The sequence below is a fragment of the Primulina eburnea genome, chromosome 8, assembly GCF_022965805.1.
Source record: "Primulina eburnea isolate SZY01 chromosome 8, ASM2296580v1, whole genome shotgun sequence".
NCBI classification, from domain to species: domain Eukaryota; kingdom Viridiplantae; phylum Streptophyta; class Magnoliopsida; order Lamiales; family Gesneriaceae; genus Primulina; species Primulina eburnea.
This window is the reverse complement of record NC_133108.1, coordinates 38,630,259-38,648,365: the sequence shown is the minus strand read 5'-3', so window position 1 is coordinate 38,648,365 and position 18,107 is coordinate 38,630,259. Positions and strand designations below refer to the sequence as shown.

Sequence of the window (18,107 nt, the reverse complement as noted above, 5' to 3'; positions counted from 1 at the left end):
ATTCGGAGCTGCTGCAAGTGAAACAAAACTTTATATGGTTGATGGCAGTACCAAGCATTGTTCTTTAGTCTGGGGGTGCTTCCTGGACAAAGGAGGAAGGTTGGTAGTTTCTCGGGCATCATCGTGGGTTCCAAAGTTGTTGATTGAATTTCATTCCACTCCAGTTGGGGGACACGCGGGAGCTCTTAGGACTTATAAAAGGCTTGCAAGCAGTTTCTTTTGGCAGGGAATGAAGAAGTATATGTATAAGTTTGTGGCAGAGTGCGTAGTGTGTCAAAAACAAAAGTATGAAACAGCCACATCCACAGGGTTGGTACAACCCCTAGCCATTCCAGAAGCATTTTGGGAAGATTTGACTATGGATTTTATTACCTGGGCTGCCAAAGTTGAAGGGTTATGATATTATCCTAGTGGTGATCAATAGATTGTCCAAATATGGGCACTTCCTTCTACTTAAAAACCCTTACACATCCAGTTCAGTGGCTGAAACTTTTGTAAGAAATGTGGTTAAATTGCATGGAATTCCGAAGACTATCGTAAGTGACTGGGATGCGGTGTTCATGAGTTTTTTCTGGTATGAACTTTTTCGGCTGCAGGGAACGGGTCTAAAAATGAATAATTGTACCACCCTGAAACGGACGGTCAGACTGAAGCCTTGAACAAGTAAGTAGAGACGTATTTGCGTTGTTTATGCTCTGAGAAGCCGAGAAAATGGGGTCGGTGTCTGCATTGGGCTGAGTACTCGTACAACACCTCCTATCAAACTTCTGCAGTGCTGTTACCTTTTGAGGGTGTGTATGGGTGAAAACCATCTACTTTGATTCGATTCCTAGCTGGGTAAACAGTGGTGGCAGCGGTCTCACAAGCTTTGGGGGATCGGGATGAACTTTTGAGGCAGCTCAAGCATAATAAAAAAAAAACAGATAAAAGGGAAACTATATAAACAGCTGCTTGTGTGTTGGAAAGCAAAAACAGAGGAGGATGCTACTGGGGAGAACATGGAAGACTTTACAGCCCAGTTCCTGATTTTTGCCTCGAGGACAAGGTGATTTTTGAAGAGACATGATGTGTTATGAGCCCAGAGTCATTGGGTCCAATTACGCCAAATTCAGTTGGCCCAATTGCTTGTAACAATGAAAGGCGCAAGTCCAAGATTATAAATGTGTATGTTAGGAAGGGGAATGGAAAAACATGTGAGCGGAGGATATAAAATATGAGGGAGGTCGGGTAGAGAAGGCATTCAATTTTTATTTTTTTTTTGATCAGAAACTATGATTTAATATATTATAAAAAGTTGTTACAACTTTAGTGGATGAGCGGTCCACATTACATAGAATTCATGCTTCCACAGTAGTAACCCTATAGCTTTTAATCAAAAGTTAGCTAGCAATAGATAAAACTCCAATCCCTAACAAAGTCCGAGATTGTCAGATGCTGAAATTGTGGTATATTGATTGTCCATGTTGCCACTCTGAATCTGATTTCTCCCATAATTCTTCCCACGAGTCTTCTCTCTCCCCGAAGATTCTACAGTTTCGCTCCAACCAGATAGACCAAAAGATGCAATGTACGACTATGTACCAAAATGTATGCAGTCCCTTTCCCTTTAGGAAGCCCGGCTCCATTATGAACAAGTCTCTCGATCCTCTTGGGAAAATCCACTCGAATCCAAGTGACGCATAACTTTGTTCCAGATTCTAGTCGCAAATGAACAATGCAATAAAATATGATCTTGGTCTTCGTCAGCTTCCTTGCATAGAGTACACCACTGTGGTGATAATATAATGCCAGGCATCCGTTTCTGCACCGCATCACAAGTCTGTAATTTATCCAAAGCCACAATCCAAGAAAACACCTTCACCTTTAGTGGTATAGGTACTTGCCAGATGTTAGAATAGTATGGGAAAACATTAATTGAGTTGTCTGAGAAGAACGAATTATACTGAACTCTCCCAACTCTATGTTGTTTAACCCTCTTCTGAACCTCACATCCCACTGAAAGTTAGATACTCCCTGAGAATCGAAAATAGAATAGAAGTGGTTGATTGGCTTATTAGTCGACAGTGCAAGACGGAAGAGATTAGGAAACAACTCTCTAAAGGACACCACACCCACCCACCTATCCTCCCAAAAACGTATGCAATTCCCCCCCTTAAGCACCGTGCCAATCAACTGGTGATAAGTCGAGTAAGAACGAGAAATAAACTTCCACGGGGTTTTAAAAGTCGAGTTCTCCTCTCTCTTGTTTAGTGAGTTACTAGCAAATATACTCTGGGTTTCATATTTTAGTTCTATACCATATTACGATTCTTCTTAATCGCTCTTCCTTTTACATCTTAATCGCATTTTATTGTGTGAGACATAACAAATTATAGAACTGTAAAATTAATCAACTCGCAGGCCATTGGTTCAGTGGTTGGGCGAAAAATTATCGAACTGTTACTGTGAGTGTGACATTATAAGTATCCAATAAATGTATCTAAACAAAAGCATCAATTAATCACTATTAATTGACCTTTTGAGTTTTGTTTTTTCTTGATAAAGATTCCCCTTTTCAAGCAAGCCGAAGTAATCAAGGAATACTCGAAAACTTTAATATGATTTACTGTTATAATTTTGATCGTAAATCATCTAGTGATGTTTCAAGACATTGAATTTTCCTGACGTACATAGATAAGCAAATAGCTAGTAAGGGAAGCACTCACCTTACCATCATCCAGTATAATAAAAACTTAGAAATGAAAAGAAGAGAATTGGTATAAAATTTGCCGCATAACATATATGATGTCTTGTATACAACATCTTATTTTGTCCAATTTGGCGTCAGGACGTGTAAGCATATGTCGTTTGTGTTGGATTACAGTGTCTTTTGATTTTCCTTTTCTTGATTCATTGACATATGTTGTGTAATATTTATGTTAAACTATGATCATGTTGTGCCACATGTTGGACATTATCACAGCTCAGTGTGAGTACATCAGTTGCTGTACCATAAAGAGGCAGGCATAGATATTTGATAGAATTATAAATTCATGCATGTATAATTGGATATTAGTACATTACATGTAAAAGGATAATCATATGGTATCATAGTCTGGTGATGCTCCAACCATTGGAGACAAACTAGAGGATATGGATACTTACCTGGGCACATAAGAGTGCAGCAAGTTTTTATCTTTCCTAGGGATCAGTGTGAGTGAAAAAAAGTATATTTTCAAATCTGTTTTAAGTTAAGAGAGGACACATGTCAATTTTGAAGGAAGAAAATGAAGTGACAAATACAGCACTGATGGAAGAGCTGAAAAAAAAAACGAAATCTCGTTTTCGCAAAGGCTTGATTGAGAATCAAACTTGATTTGGGTTTAACAGCCATAAACTTCACTTGAACAACTTATGCAATCGTTACGTTTTGAATAGTAGAGCTGAAATGGTGAATGACACAGATGTGGAAGGGAAGAGAAAATGGAGAAAATCTATCAAACTTTAAAGTAAGAAGGTTAGATCACACTCACCAATCAATTTCTGAAAATGAATTGATCCTTCACATATAGTTATGGAAGTCATACAAATCAAAGATTAGAAGAACCTAGAAAAATTATTTTTTGAAATGTGTGTTTCTCAAATATGTTTCTTGATTGGTGCATTTTCATTTGAAATTATTTGTATAAAGCTAACCTTTTGCTGTAATATTATCATTCATTATTACCTAATACTTTATTCTGTTCTATTACTTGGCTGTTTTTTCAGTGTTGTATCTCATTATAGAAAACATTTGTTGTGCGGGCCATTGTTTTTCCTTGGGTAACATTTGATATACACTTTGTTAGCTCAGCACTTTTACCATGTGCTGACATGTATGAGGAGACCTCAAGGCAAAGGTTTGGAGTTGGCCAAGAAACATATTGTTTCCTGCTTGTGGGAGCTAGATTCCATTCTTAAATCAGAGGAATTTTTGAGAACAACCCGTGCTCGTGGAACTTTAGAGGATAGGTTGGAAGACAAGACAACTGCCTCTGGTTGTCGACCAATTGGTTTTGATTCCACCTTGAACAGTAGATCAGCGACACCAACTCCTCCTCGTGCAATTAGACTCCTTAGCTGGAAAGAGGTAAATGTTGAACGACACATGAATGTTTTATTTATCCATATTCTGAATCTAAGTTCTGGTTTTCCTGTATCAGGCGGTTAATTATTTCCGGAAGCTTCTTCATGATCTAGATATTATATGTTCCTACCCTTTGGATCCGATTTTTGAAGGTGCTTTACGCTTTGTGGTTGACTTTCAGAAATTTCAACCTGACTTGGTTGCTAGAGCTCATATTCAGGTAGGACTTAGGAGTGCTCGCGTTTGAAGTTTCTGTTTCTTCCCTCAGTAATTAATATAGAAAGATGATTTAAATCATGAAGTTTTACATAGATGAATATATGAAAATTACGCTTCATGCTTTGATATAAAGTTTTTGCTAGGAAGATGGTAAACTGGCGACATGACATCGCTACAGCAGCGATTCATTTATGACTATATACTTTGATGACTTGGATGGGAGAGCTGGGAACTGAGAAAATGTCTGGACTAAACTGCTTGAATCTGAATCAGTTTTGTCCAGAAAAGATTGAATGAGTAAATTCGGAAATTAATTAAATTTGAATAGCTTGGAGGGAGGTTCAATGATCAAAACTTTATTGGTCTAAATAAATTTTCATTAAATTATTCTGCAAATATTGGTGTTGGATGAGCATGCAATGTTGAGAATCAATGGGTTAACTTTTAGGTTGAGTCCCATTTCTTATTCATCAACAATGGTCTCATCTTGAGCATGTTCCAAAATAATCTACTCTTAATTATGTATTTTAGTTCGAATTGTATGCAACGGTTTTACCGCAGCCACATATAAGAGCCACTTATTTCTTGGGCCACTGCAGGTGTATTGGGAACTAGAGCAGACAACTTTTTGATGATTCCACCATGCTTATTCGTGTGGATATTGTGGAAACACAAATTCATTGAGCTCTTGATGAACTTACATAGTCATTGAAGAAATTAGGTATTTACTATTCTGCTATCATGTGTATTTGGGTGAGAGGGAGTATCTGATGGTTTAGAAGCTATGATGGTTTAGTTACCTAGGTGTTAGAAGCTATAATGGTTTAGGTACCTAGGTGCTAATTATAGAACCACGACGTACTAGCTTCAGTTGGGTTACCTGGCCAAGCATTGCATAGTTCGGGTTCTTTCAGATTTTCTCGTTGCCCTTTTTTTTTACCTCATTTTTTCATCCCAGAAATCCCAAATGATTTTTGATCTTATGCTTTAGTGTCTAATCAAATGCTATCCAAATTGATTTTTAGCTCTCATTCTTCGGTTTTTTTTTGTTGGAAACGGACTTAAAATCCACTCAATTTGCACTTGGCATAATGCAATACAGACTGATGATTTTCTCTCATCCTTTTGCTTCTCCTTATCGGTATAACCAATAGTTCTGCACTGGGCATCCCCTCTCTCAATTTCTCTATTTTTTGGGCCTCCAATTTAGAAGTTTGTGGCATTAGTGGACGAATGGATGAGTCTATGAAGTAAGAAAGTAACGTGCTGACTGTGAGAGATGAAAAGAGGGCATCTTTCAAAGCCATGAATTTTGCACACGGGCACAACTTGAACGAGCCATTGCAGGTTTGGTGAAGATAGAGTGCTCATTAAAGGCTGTTTCAGAAACTATATATTTGTCATGAAGATTGATGTACATGCAAAAGCAAGTGATGAAATCTGAATTAGTGAAACATTAGAATTAACATTTTAAAATAAATAGACTCGGTTAGGGTGGTGTATTTAGACATCATACATAATACTTGATTAAGGCTGCACGGGTTGAACTGATTGACTGTGATCTGCATTCCTCCATTAAATTCTAGAAGATACCAAATAGCAGCTACATCTGAGGAACAATCCCACCTTTATGAACTATAAATGCACGAGTACTTGTGAGAATGGTGAGCTGGATTTGTGGAAAAACAAAAAAAGATAGAATGAAGGCATGCTCGGTCATATGTACATAGAGATTCAGATAGCCCCATTAACATTAGGCAGTGGGAAACGACTTGACAAGATTTGATCTTGGATAGTTTCCATTTGCAGGGAATAATCATGAATATTCTGACATCTTTGGAAGACTTCGACTTGGTGTCACCTGAAATGGGATTATCAAGAATATTGGTTCTTAACTGTTCACAGAGGAAGGATGAGTGGAATCCATGTAGATGACTGTTGGGCAGTTGGGGTATGTTTTTTTTAAGTAGAAACGCATTCGCTCACAAATTTAGTTAGACATCTCAAATCCTTTAGTTAGCTCTAAATGCCAAACTGAGCAGAAATATGAGTACTTCAAGAGTTTTCTTCAAAAATAGACCTGGCAATCCATGTTGAGAGTTTCTATTCAGGGAATTCTTAAAATTGAATATTTATTGTTGTTAAACCTTCCATGAAAGTGGACCACTAGTCCACTATTGTACTTGTTCTCATCATATTATTAATAAAATATCGTCTTTTATAAAATGAAAAAAAAACTTCCATGACAAATCTATTTGTTGCAGCCTTGCCAGACCATTAAAAAATACCTCCAATGCAGCCTTGCAGACCATGGGAAAAAAACCTCCTATGTTGATTTCATTCAATAACACTGGTCGAACTAGCTTTTTGGATTTTTGCTTATGAACGTCGAGTATAAAACCCTTCAGCAGAACGATACCTCTCTGGGTACAAAAGTTGAATACCCATACCCGACCCACACCAATTTAACATTACCCAAACCTGACCCAAATGGGTTAGGTTTGGGTCGGGTACCTGTTCTACCCGTACTCATTGTCATCCCTAGTTGTAATTATAAATTTTCCACTCGATTCAAATCATTTAACTTGTGCTTGGATGGAGAGTTGAAGATATGAATTTCAAATCCATTTGATTGTGTCGATGGATCAAAAATGGGTGAATTTCAAATACTCCTCCTTGACTTATGTAAATGCAATGGTTATTATGATGAATTTGAAATCTACCCAAAAATCACTCCCAAGAAGGTGTTATTTCAAATGCATTCTTCTTCAAATTATCTCAAATCAAATCCACCCATCCAAGCGCAACCTTAGATTATAGCCTACTTGTGAATGTGATTGGGGCTAAAATTAGCTACTGGCCGAGACACTCAATATCATATACCGGAAAGATCGAATTGATTCGATCGGTACTTCAAGGGGTGGAATGCTTCTGGTTAGTTATTCTACTACTCTCTTCTAATATCGTTGATGACATTTAAAGGATTTGTAGGAAGTTTGTGTGGCCCTCGAAGCACCATCCTATCTCGTGGAACATGTTTTGTAGACCAAAGGAAGACTATTGCATGGGGCTTAAGAATTTTTTTTCTTGGAACAATGCTTTGATTGCAAAAATGTAATGGAAAATTCATATGAAGAAGGATAGCCTGTGGGTGAAATGGGTGAATGAGATCCATGTACGGTTTGGTAGTGTTTGGGAATGTAATTGGAACAAAGATGAGTCTCCTTTGATTAAACAAATTCTGAGAATCCGAGATGTTCTTTTACTTAGACTACGCTCGACTGCGAGTGCATGGATGCTGCTGGAGAATTGGTTCGGATGTCATGGTGATCTTGCGCGAGCTTATGATTTCTTTGTTAAAAAAGAAGGGCGATGGCCATGGAAACCTATCAATTGAAACCATTGCGTACTCCCCAAGCATCGTTTTGCCATGTGGTTGTTTGCACAATGGTAAATTCCTAACTAAAGATCGACAATGCTATATCGAGAACAAGATATGTTTACTTTGTAATAACAATGAGGAATGTGTCGAAGAAAATCTGGAACGACATCAAAGAACGGCTAGGCATACTTCAAATCATGAGATCTTCAACATCGGTTCTGAAATCTTTCCGAGGTGTCTATAGAAGTAATTTTGCATTGCCCAAGTTGATATGTATTGCAGTGGCAGCACGTGTCTACAACATTTGGAATGCACACAGTCGAGCTATTTTGAAGAAAAAATGTCGTGTCCCAAGGATATCATTAGTAAAATCGAGATCCTTACTCTTCGTGTTCGCCAAGTCATCTTGATATAGGCTGTTGATTGTATTACTATTTTCTCTTATGATGTTTGTGGATATGATCATCTTTGCTTGTTTTTAGAGCCGGGATATGCCCCGTGTGGTTGGTGATGGTATCGTTTATTCTATTGGTTCAATATTTGGAGCTACAGTAAGAATCAAGAGGGGTAAACGTCTGCCAAAAATCCGACAAATTTCGTGACATATAAGATGATATGATATATACAAATATGCCTCTAGGCAGGTATTGGTCTAGGTTGAACTTTTAGTCTAAAATCTGTCTTGGATTTGTGAAGTGGATTTTTGTCACATTTCCTTTTCTTGTTAAGGCATATATGTCCTTCTAAGGAAGAAATACTTAGATCACCTGATCTCGTTCTTTTATTTTATTTTTATCTTTCTTCTGATAAATGTTTGGTTGTGCCACCAATTCTCATGCTAAAACTAATGGACAGCTTCTACTGGTTCAAGATGGGAAGCTCTATGGACGTGACCCTATATTTGCTGTTATTTGCAAAGCTTCCCTTCTATCTGATGGGACAAAAAATCATGATATCCAGAAGAACGAAGCTGTTGTACAGCTAGGGCAGGTGAATTACCAGATATGATCTTCATACTAAAACCATGTCAATATAGCTTATGATCAGCATGTAAACATTGTACTGTAATATCTTGTTCAGCCTTCTCTTTTAGGTTTTTGGGTTTGCTGCTCATTTCATATTCGGTTTTTGATGCAATGGATAACTGCATTTTAATTGAAATCACTTGTTTGTGCAATGCAGTTATTAATCAGCTTGCTTAGAGTCCTATGCACAAACACCGCATGGCAAAGGCGTAAACTTGGGAAGCTTGTACAGGATTGGCGAATAATATATGTTCAGGTTTGGCAATGTAGATGGGTAATCCTTGTATACCTTTGCAACATGTGCCTTTTCAAGATTGCGCTACTTTTGTTTGTTCTTGTGTTTCATTCTCCATGGTTGAATTCAGCTAATGCCTTTCTTTGGTGTGTCTTATCTGATTTTTGGGTCTCTGTTGAGCCACCAAGTAATATCTTATATCTCAAGTTGACATTAGTCTCGAAAACATAGATGTGATGCATGTACAAATGAAGCTAGCAAGTAAAACTAAAGAAAAGTGAAGATTATAATAAGATTAGTTTTTCTCCATTATCCGTTTGTTCACTTGACTAATCCCTCTTTCATCAAACTATTGTCTATAGGAACACAATTGGTTGAGTTTTCAAGAATTTTAACCAAGCTTCGAGATTTCGATTTCTGCAAATTTGGGGCTAATTGTTATTGTTATATCTCAAAATCGCAAGTGAAGAACAAGTTGAATAAGAGCAAAGAATTTAGAAGAACGATGAATAACCCAAAGCCAACGATTTCAGAGATCAAAGAAGAAATCTTATTGCCGAACCAAAAGTTTACAAAATAACTGTTGCATTTGCCCTTTTATAAAATCAACCCTTTTAACAGTTAACCTGTTGATTCTATCCAATTCTAGCAGTACAAAATTAAGTAACAGCCCATTAATTGATATTGGCTCCCTGCTTCTCTTCACTAATGCAGTGTACTTCACGCTCGTTCCATCTCTTCTTATTCTCCTTAGCAGTGGGTTTTGTTAAAAGGCAAAAGTCTAAGTCATCAACTTAACAGTTCTTTTGTTAGACTTAGATATATCTCCAGGTGGATATAACCTTGATAACTAGTGGGACCAAATAAGACCTTGATGCCGGCTCTTTGCACTTGGGCGGCTATAGTATGTTTTAAGGGTTCAGCTGCTCACCCATCAAAGCAGTATGTGGGCTGGGCTTAGAATGGTGTGAGACAGTTCAGTTCATATCTTGTGTGGGAGTTCGATCGTTGAGATTAAGGATCTGAACTTCAATCGTGCTTTGCTCCCCAACTTCTACTCTTATGAGAGGTTAAAAGAACCAAATAGAGGGAGTCGTGTTCATGTATGGTCAAATCCCTTACTTAATTAGTAGTTGGTTCAAGAATAACGTAGTTCGATCAAGATTGGTTTCCACCAGAGGATTAGCTCCATATACTTTCTGCTTTCACTTACAAATTACAATCTTAAGGCATTCCATCTGGTCAATTTTCAAGCTTAGAAATGTCCTTAAGAAAATTAAGAGCATACTTTGTTTATGAGATGAAAATTCTCTCTATGTTTCTTCCAATTTCTATGCCTAAGATGTATTTAATGCTTCCCAGGTCTTTCCCTTTAAATTCAGGCTGAAATATCTTCTTTTGGGTTCTCAATCTGAAGTTCATCATCTTCTATAATGATAATATCATCTACATAAAGTCATAAACAATAAGATCCTTCTTGTACTTTTTAACTATTGAGGTGTGATTCACATGCCTTTCTTTGCAGTCAAGATGTTTGATTACAGTGTGGAAATAAGTGAAACACACCTGTCCTAAATGAGATTGGAAGGTCCAACCAATGGTATTAGGTTTGAGCAGTGAGCTCCTCATAATCGTGTTTAGCATTTTTAAAACAACAATTTTACTGTTTGGACCTTGTATTTGGTGTAAAATTAATTTTTCCTCTTTGGAAGATATGATAGATCAGCTGTATTTATTTCAAACTTGAGTTTCTAATAACCTTTACTGTTTGCTGATTTAAGTTTGAACTGATTTCACGCTTGCTGAACAGCTTGAATTGGCTTTCAGAGAGAAGTTTGGGGATATAGCGAGCACTTCAATTGATCAGGTAAATGGTCTCATGCTATCTTATCTTTAGTCACATGCCACTGTTCTCTCAGCCCTACTGTGACCGACAGTTCATTGGCGACTCAAGAAAAATGGGGTTTATCATTAAGAAACTTCTATCTTAAGTATACTGTAAATGATTAAATTTTTTCTCCATGTGTATGACCAAGACTGACCTCTATATTCGTGTTACTTGTATACTTGTGAAGGACAATTATTTATGAACTTTTGTTTCTGATTCCAAACATGCTCCCACAAAAGTGGTACTGGAGCATGTGGTGCAATATTTCGTGGTTTATATCTAGTGGCAATACCTTGTTGCAACATATTTGATTCTCTTGGCATGTGTTTTCTAAAGAAGTTGTTTGACGACTATTGATGAAACAAGATAGATTGATCTTTAACAGATACATGTGCTATTACTGGATATACTTCATAATGAATGTAGCGAGAGGCCATGATTCTCTTTAGAGGAATGTGAAAATTACAGAACATCTGTTGTCGAAACTCATGGTGTTCACATGGCCTTTTGTGACTTTTGCCAGAGATAATGTTGTGAGAATATGACAAGAGTTGATGTTGTTTGAATGATGCTAAAATTAAAGATCGTGAATTCGTGATATTTGAATATTAATTTCAAAGTACTGTGTGTGCCTATATGTAATCGACCTGCTTTTTTATATTTGTGGTGTAGAAGTCTAAACAACTCGTCAAAGTCAAATGTGGTGCTAATTCGGGGAAGATGGAATACACGTGAAATGCCAAAATATGAAGTATTTTATTTAATTCCTAAGATTTGCTGTTCTTGAGTAAATTTAAGACCTAACGGCGTAACATTTGATGTGAAGTGGAGGTCTGAATTAATTATAGACCTAATCATGCTAAATAATTATGTTCTAGGCCCAATCTGGAAGCCAATTTTTCAACCATGTTCTTGTTTGTATCTATTAGGTAGGTTTAGCTACTAGCAGTATATGGTCACATGTTCTCTTGATATTTTCTAGTTAGGATTTGATATAAATATTAGTGAGTGTACCTGTTTAAGGCTATTTTTTTTAATCGACGTTAGCCAACTATTTCATTCTGTTGTGTGCTGATGATTTTTGGTGTTCCTGAATGATTATTGTCAAACCTTTTACCTGCTACGACTTCCACTGTGCTGCTACATGTGGTTGAGCTATGGCAATAAATCTTCTATTTTTCAAAATTGTTGAATGAGGCCTTTTAAAGCTGTATGAACATTAATATTGTCTGCACCGGCGTGTGGTTGCTCTGTGCCATTTTTCTCGTATGCTATTTTGATATGCACATGCATTCTCTAAATCTCTTCTTTTTACTTCCTCCAGGACGTGTGTCTCAAGATATGCAAACACATTCTTATTTGGGTGGAGGAGCAAACATATTGGATAGCTTTGCGTTTCCTCACGCTTGGCTTTGAGTTGGAGCTATATTCTCCGAATGAATATTGCATGGTGTATTGGTACATTAATGTTATCCTGATCAAACTTGCTGAGAAAACACATCTGAAAATGATGCTGGGAAATGACTCCTGTGAGTGTCCATTCTTTATTTATTTATATATTTGTGTGGGTGGGGGTGGTATTTGCATATGAACACATGCTATTTGTAGGTGACTTATGTTATGCTTCAATGGTGTTGTCTTCTTGTTCTTTTTTCCTTTTCTATCTGCGTTGGAAAACAATCTTGATGCAAACTTTTCAGATGATGTTTTTAAAAAAAATAAATTGACTCCAAATTTAAGACCGAGGAATACGGGATAAGCAAACCTAGTCTTGAAAGGGCAAGGAATGCATCAGCAATTTATAGAGGATAATCAAGGAAAGTTCTATTTAGTTTTGTAAAAATAGAGATATCTGGGATTTTTGTTTGAAGTTGAGCAGGCCATTATCAGGATTGCTCTTAAACTTGTAAAGTGATACAAAATAAAAAAAATATATGATTGAGTTGAAGTACAGCTTTTGTATCCTACATATAATCATCTAGTTAGTAGAGTCACGTATCTTTTTGCAACTTTGAGTCAACATGCAATGCAATTCATCTTGACCTGTTGGGCATTCACTTGTTGCCTTAGAAGTGATTGATTATGTGTCAAAACTTATGGCATTCAGTTATATCATCTATAAGTTGCTGTAAAAATAGTGGCTTAGAGCTCTCTGCAATAGGACCCAGAGCATAGCTATGTGTTGTAGTCTTTGACTGAACTCATGCTGTTATAAAATCAATTTCCAAGATCTATACGTTCTCATATTATTCTCAACAGTTGCTTTTCTCCTTAAGCTGGTGGATAGAAGTTTTATTTTTCCTCATGTACTGAATCATTGAAGTGTGTCTATTTATCGTGATTCTTTGCTTAAATTGATTTCCAAAAGCAATCTTTCACTAAATTCACCTATTTGTGGTAGTGCAGGGGTTGGTCAATTTGTACCATATGAAAAATTCATATTAGATTGTTTCGAACTCAATTCCCATGCACGTGACTGGAGACATGCAACAATGATTTTGATGTGACACTGAACCACCCCCCGCCCTTCCGATTTTATACCTTGTGCAGAAATTGTTTCATGTTGTATAATTTTCTTTCCTGCTTTCAGTGTGTGCATTTTGCATGGTTTGGGTGACTTACGATCAAGCCTTCTTCTTTTGATGCAGCTCGACGGAAAACAAAGAAGAAGAAAGATTTGATGAAGGACGCAGGAAAGGAATATCAGATTCCACCTCCAGTCTTACTTCTTCAGTGTTACATCCATGTTGCCCAAGTTCTTATGATGGTAATTATTGTATAATTGATTTCTGGAATGTCTTCTCAGTTCTCATCCTGTAACATGAGGGTGTGGCCGTCTGCCATTTTGATGCCTAGCAATGGAGAGCAGTTGCTATCCTATCCTTGACAACTGTGAACATTTATCTTTTATCGTCTAATTGAAGCTCAATTTTATGAGGAAGGATGGTGCCTGCGTTGAATTAGTTTTATGAAAACAGCGGAGCTTTTGAATTTAGTACGAAATTGTGAATGATTAATTAGGCCAATTTGAATATAGCTTGAACTTTTTTGTCTCTCAAAGTCAGCCAAGTCTGAAATTTAGGAACTGGTACGAAGACAGAAGCATTTTGAAACTAAATAGCACTTATTGAATGGGCTCAAATTTTGTTTTTCTTTTCTTTTTCCTTGTAACTTATTCCAATGGAATTGCAATGTCCACAGACCAAAAGACCTAACTTTAGTAATAATTTGCCAACTTGTACATGATGCCTTGTGAACAGAACATAGGCTTAGTGCTGTCCATCTGCAACTTGTGTGATTCTTTTTATATGATTTTCAGATGCTTGCTTCTTCAAGGAATCAGCAGAAAGTCTTTCCTGGCGTGGGTCCTTTCAACAGCGAGCAAGAGGTATCATTTTGTCCCTTTTTTTTAAAATTTTGCAGCTTACTCTACATATAAGAAAAATGCCAAACTTTCTGTTGGCCTATTATTTATCAGAAGGTTTGACTATGAAAAGACCACTTCTATTTTTTTTTTTTTTTTTTAAAAAGAGAGAAAAAACTCATCTTATAAATACCTAGACTTGGCATTTTCGAAATTTAAATAACACAGGAAGATTTTTATTTTCGTAAGGCTTGTAGTTTCACGTGGTAATGGTATTAGTCAATTGTTCTGGGTGTTTTGGCTAGTGAGAGAATGACTGACTGCATTTGCATGGCATTCATAATCTTTGCAGAGATTTATCCAACACTTTGAGCTATTACAGAAAGCTTCCCTTCCTAATCATGCCTCTTACTTTTCGTTCAGAGAAACTACAGATCACGTTCATTTCCATGTAAGTATTTATGATGAATCAGCAATCCTCTTCCATTCATAGTTACAAATGTAATATTTTCATCACAATTGGCAGACTCTAGCGATGCATAATTGCTTCAAGGACGCTCAGAAGATTGCAAAAGAACTACAGGCAAATTTTGCTGGTGATCCAGAGAGAATGGCAGAGCTTCGTCGGTTACAGCAGGTGGCAGAACATAATGATGTTGCTCTTAACCTTCTTCGCCGGTTAGGGACCCTTGACCCATCCCTTAGAATTTCCTTTGAGTTTATCCACCATCCACATTTTGCTGTTGCTTCTGTGAAGAGGTCTTGAAGGAATTCCTCGATGACCTCAACAATTTTGATATTTTATTTGTTCCCATAACTTTCTGTAACATAGAATATTCATAATATCGTCATTGATTTTTCTTTCTTGAAGCCCTTTCCCCACCAAAAAAAGTATGTGCTGTGATTCCGATTGTTCAAAAGGCTATATCTCATTGATGATCATGTACATTATGCGCGATACCGATATAATCGTGGAGCTTTTACCCAGTTCAAAGCCTGTTCCTTAATGTGATGTAGATTTATAATTTGAAAGGAAGAACTTGACTAACGAGTTGTGTTTGTGCATGGTGAAATAGATGTTGCATGTTCTGTTTAAAATATAAATTCCAATAACTATTTATAATGGTCTGAAATAGATGAGATAATACGATTATTATGCTAAATAGGGAAGGTCTCTACCCACACCATTCTAAACTGAACTGGGTCGTGAAATTTACCCATTTTTTCAATTATTGAATTAAGGAAAAAAAAATACTCAACTAGTGCAGTATTTTAATTACGGTCGAGTAAGAAAATAAAATTCCTGCATAATTAATCGATTTGTCGTAGCCAGCATTAGTATAATCTATTACTTACTGGGTAAGATACATACTTAGAGGAAACGGAAGATCTTTAATTTCTTGCAAGAAACAATCAAGAAATAATTTTACAGAATGAAATGATGTTCAACGTACAGTAATAGAAAATCAATAACAATTCCAATAAATACAAATTAACGACGTAAGGGACGACGGAAAACGAAAACGAAAACAAGACAATTAACTGGACTTCCTCGTACGTCCATTTGAATTAGTGGAATCAACGTACGTACACCTGCGCAAAAATAATTATTACTAAAAAAAGTGTAATAAGTAATCATGATTTAAGTTATATCAAAACTAATTTTATGTAATAATTTATTTTAATAATTAGACCAACATACACTGTTTTCTCTCAATTTTTTTAACCTTATTCGGGTAAAAATATAATTGGAATGATTTAAATATGTCGTCCGGAAAAAAAAGTAGAATTATTCGACAATAAAGAATCTTTATTTTTCTAGTGAAGATTTTTTGAGAAAAAAATTTAGTTAGATATGATGTGATCAAGAAATTTTTTTTAACTGTTAAGCGGAAAAGTTTATATAAAAATTAATTACAGAAAAATGTTGGTATTTTGCTATTATTAACAAATCTCCCTCAAAATACTTGATCATAGTTTAGTAATAAATATTTCAACTTTTAGTAATTATATAATTAATTGAATGTACTTCATAATTAGCATCTTTCGGTATTTATATATTAATGTACTTATATAGTTATTATTACTTATTAAACTTTTACCATTTTGATCTCCATTTATAATATACCCAAATAGCATGGAATTTTTTTATTTTTTTGGTTGCAAATATCATATTGTAGGATTTTCCTTTTGAAAGTCCTCTATGCACAAGTTACAATTATTAGTTCTTACTATATACAGTTATAAAAAAATAAGTTTCTTAACTGTAAATTTTGCGGATGCTAAACAGTTTTTTATCAACCAGCGCGTCATATGCATGCAATTATTTTTTTTGAAAAAAAAATATATAATGCATATACAATTTTTTTTATTGTAAAAACTCATTGTACAATACATATCATGCAACTTTTTTTCAATTATTTTCGCATCAATATGTTTATAAAAAATTTAAGGATTTTTTTGAGAAATAAATGTAGGATTTTCGGGTATGAATAAAGTGACTGCGAGCCATCACATTCCTATTACACCTAATTTTTCACTAGTAAATTATTGCTCTCTGCTGAAAACTTATTTTTTCCGACTCCAAGTTCTTCCCGTATATTTGAGTGTTCTATTACATTGTGTTTTATTACATAAATTTGACCTTTTTGATATCATATATTATGTTACCTTGGCAAAAATGTCAAATTTAACTAATAAATTGTGTTAGTTGGAAAACCATGCATGCATGTACGAATTAGTACTTACTCATCCACAAGCTTAGATAGGGCAAGTGTATCCGGGAGGTGGAGTCTTCCCACAGATGACCAGCAGCTGAAGAGCAATGGGAACGTATATATTAAGATTAAGGGCCTTAATCTTAAGGGTTGTGCACAAGCACGCGGCGGCTTCCAGCTCAACCAGCCCTGAGAGCACGGGGCAACACTCGTGCACGGCTGGATCCCCCACCACAGCATGAACCAAACCACCGAGAAGATCCACGCAGGCACCGAGTTTTAGTGTATCAATCGGACAAGTAGTAGGCTTTGCCGGAGGCGCGCACGGTGTTTCCTTGGGTGGGGTGAGTACGGGAGGAGTTGTGACGGGCGGCAACAGTGGCACGTTGGGAACAGTCACCGGTGGCACAGGCACGTTAGGCACGGTCACGGGAGGAAGGGTGACGGGAGGGAGGGTGACTGGAGGGAGAGTCACAGGCGGTAACGGCACGACGGTGGTGGGTGGCTTGACGGTGGGGGGATGGGGCTTGTGGCAGGAGCCACAATCCGGTTCGATGGTGGCTGAGGAAATGGAGAGCATGGAAATTGTTAGGAGAAGGAATAAAGTGGTGGACGAGGACTCCATGATTCAATTAGAGGATGTGATTGGAGCAAAGGTCTGAGCAAGCTCTGCTGTGTTTTATAGAGCTAGCCTCTCAAGTTTGGACAACATTTTATATATATATATATATATATATATATATATATATATATATATATATATATATATATATATATATATATATATATATATATATATATATATATACATACATATTTTATGTTGTTCCTCGATATACGGTTTTAATCCACTAATTTCTTATTTTTTCAATTTTAATCATTTGTCATCAGAATTTTGACATAGTTCGAAAAATTATATATAACGTGACAAGGAAATTTGTTGACACGATAACACATCAACACTTGAAAAAAAAAAAGTTCATGGATTAAAACTATGAATTGATCGACAATATAAAAACAAAAGTGTAAGTTCGGTATTGAATGTAGTGAGCATATATTTGCAGCATATAGCTAGATATGATAAAATGATAAAAATTAATTTAGGGTTAAAACTTAAAATGGTAAAATAAATAAATACCTTAGTTATTATTCAATATGGTATCCCTTGGAAA

The 18,107-nt window shown here is 36.2% G+C and overlaps 2 protein-coding genes across 4 annotated transcripts in view; one reads left to right on the top strand and one right to left on the bottom strand.

Moving 5' to 3' along the window:
- Positions 1-15,729, top strand: part of LOC140839608 (uncharacterized) — a 31,876-nt gene extending 16,147 nt beyond the window's left edge. Inside the window, exons 7-16 of one of the 3 annotated variants that reach the window (XM_073206437.1) lie at positions 3,828-4,108; positions 4,182-4,325; positions 8,562-8,696; positions 8,889-8,987; positions 10,777-10,833; positions 12,179-12,383; positions 13,503-13,621; positions 14,174-14,242; positions 14,571-14,669; positions 14,745-15,729. In XM_073206437.1, coding sequence (XP_073062538.1) covers positions 3,828-4,108; positions 4,182-4,325; positions 8,562-8,696; positions 8,889-8,987; positions 10,777-10,833; positions 12,179-12,383; positions 13,503-13,621; positions 14,174-14,242; positions 14,571-14,669; positions 14,745-14,984 — 1,448 coding nt within the window. In that variant the 3' untranslated portion in view covers positions 14,985-15,729. Of the gene's footprint in view, positions 1-3,827; positions 4,109-4,181; positions 4,326-8,561; positions 8,697-8,888; positions 8,988-10,776; positions 10,834-12,178; positions 12,384-13,260; positions 13,458-13,502; positions 13,622-14,173; positions 14,243-14,570; positions 14,670-14,744 lie in introns of those variants that run through there. The other 2 variants (XM_073206436.1, XM_073206438.1) reach the window with 2 other exon arrangements.
- LOC140839609 (uncharacterized) lies at positions 15,591-17,630 on the bottom strand. Its single transcript, XM_073206439.1, has 2 exons — positions 16,967-17,630; positions 15,591-15,811 (listed from the first exon to the last, which is right to left on the bottom strand). The coding sequence occupies exon 1, from the start codon at positions 17,558-17,560 to the stop codon at positions 16,979-16,981; it is 582 nt and encodes a 193-aa protein (XP_073062540.1). The 5' UTR covers positions 17,561-17,630; the 3' UTR covers positions 15,591-15,811; positions 16,967-16,978.
- Between the last annotated feature and the right edge of the window lie 477 nt (positions 17,631-18,107).

Coding starts and splice junctions, on each gene's coding strand:
- LOC140839609 (XM_073206439.1), bottom strand. CDS start 17,560: ATGGAGTCCTCGTCCACCACTTTATTCCTTCTCCTAACAATTTCCATG.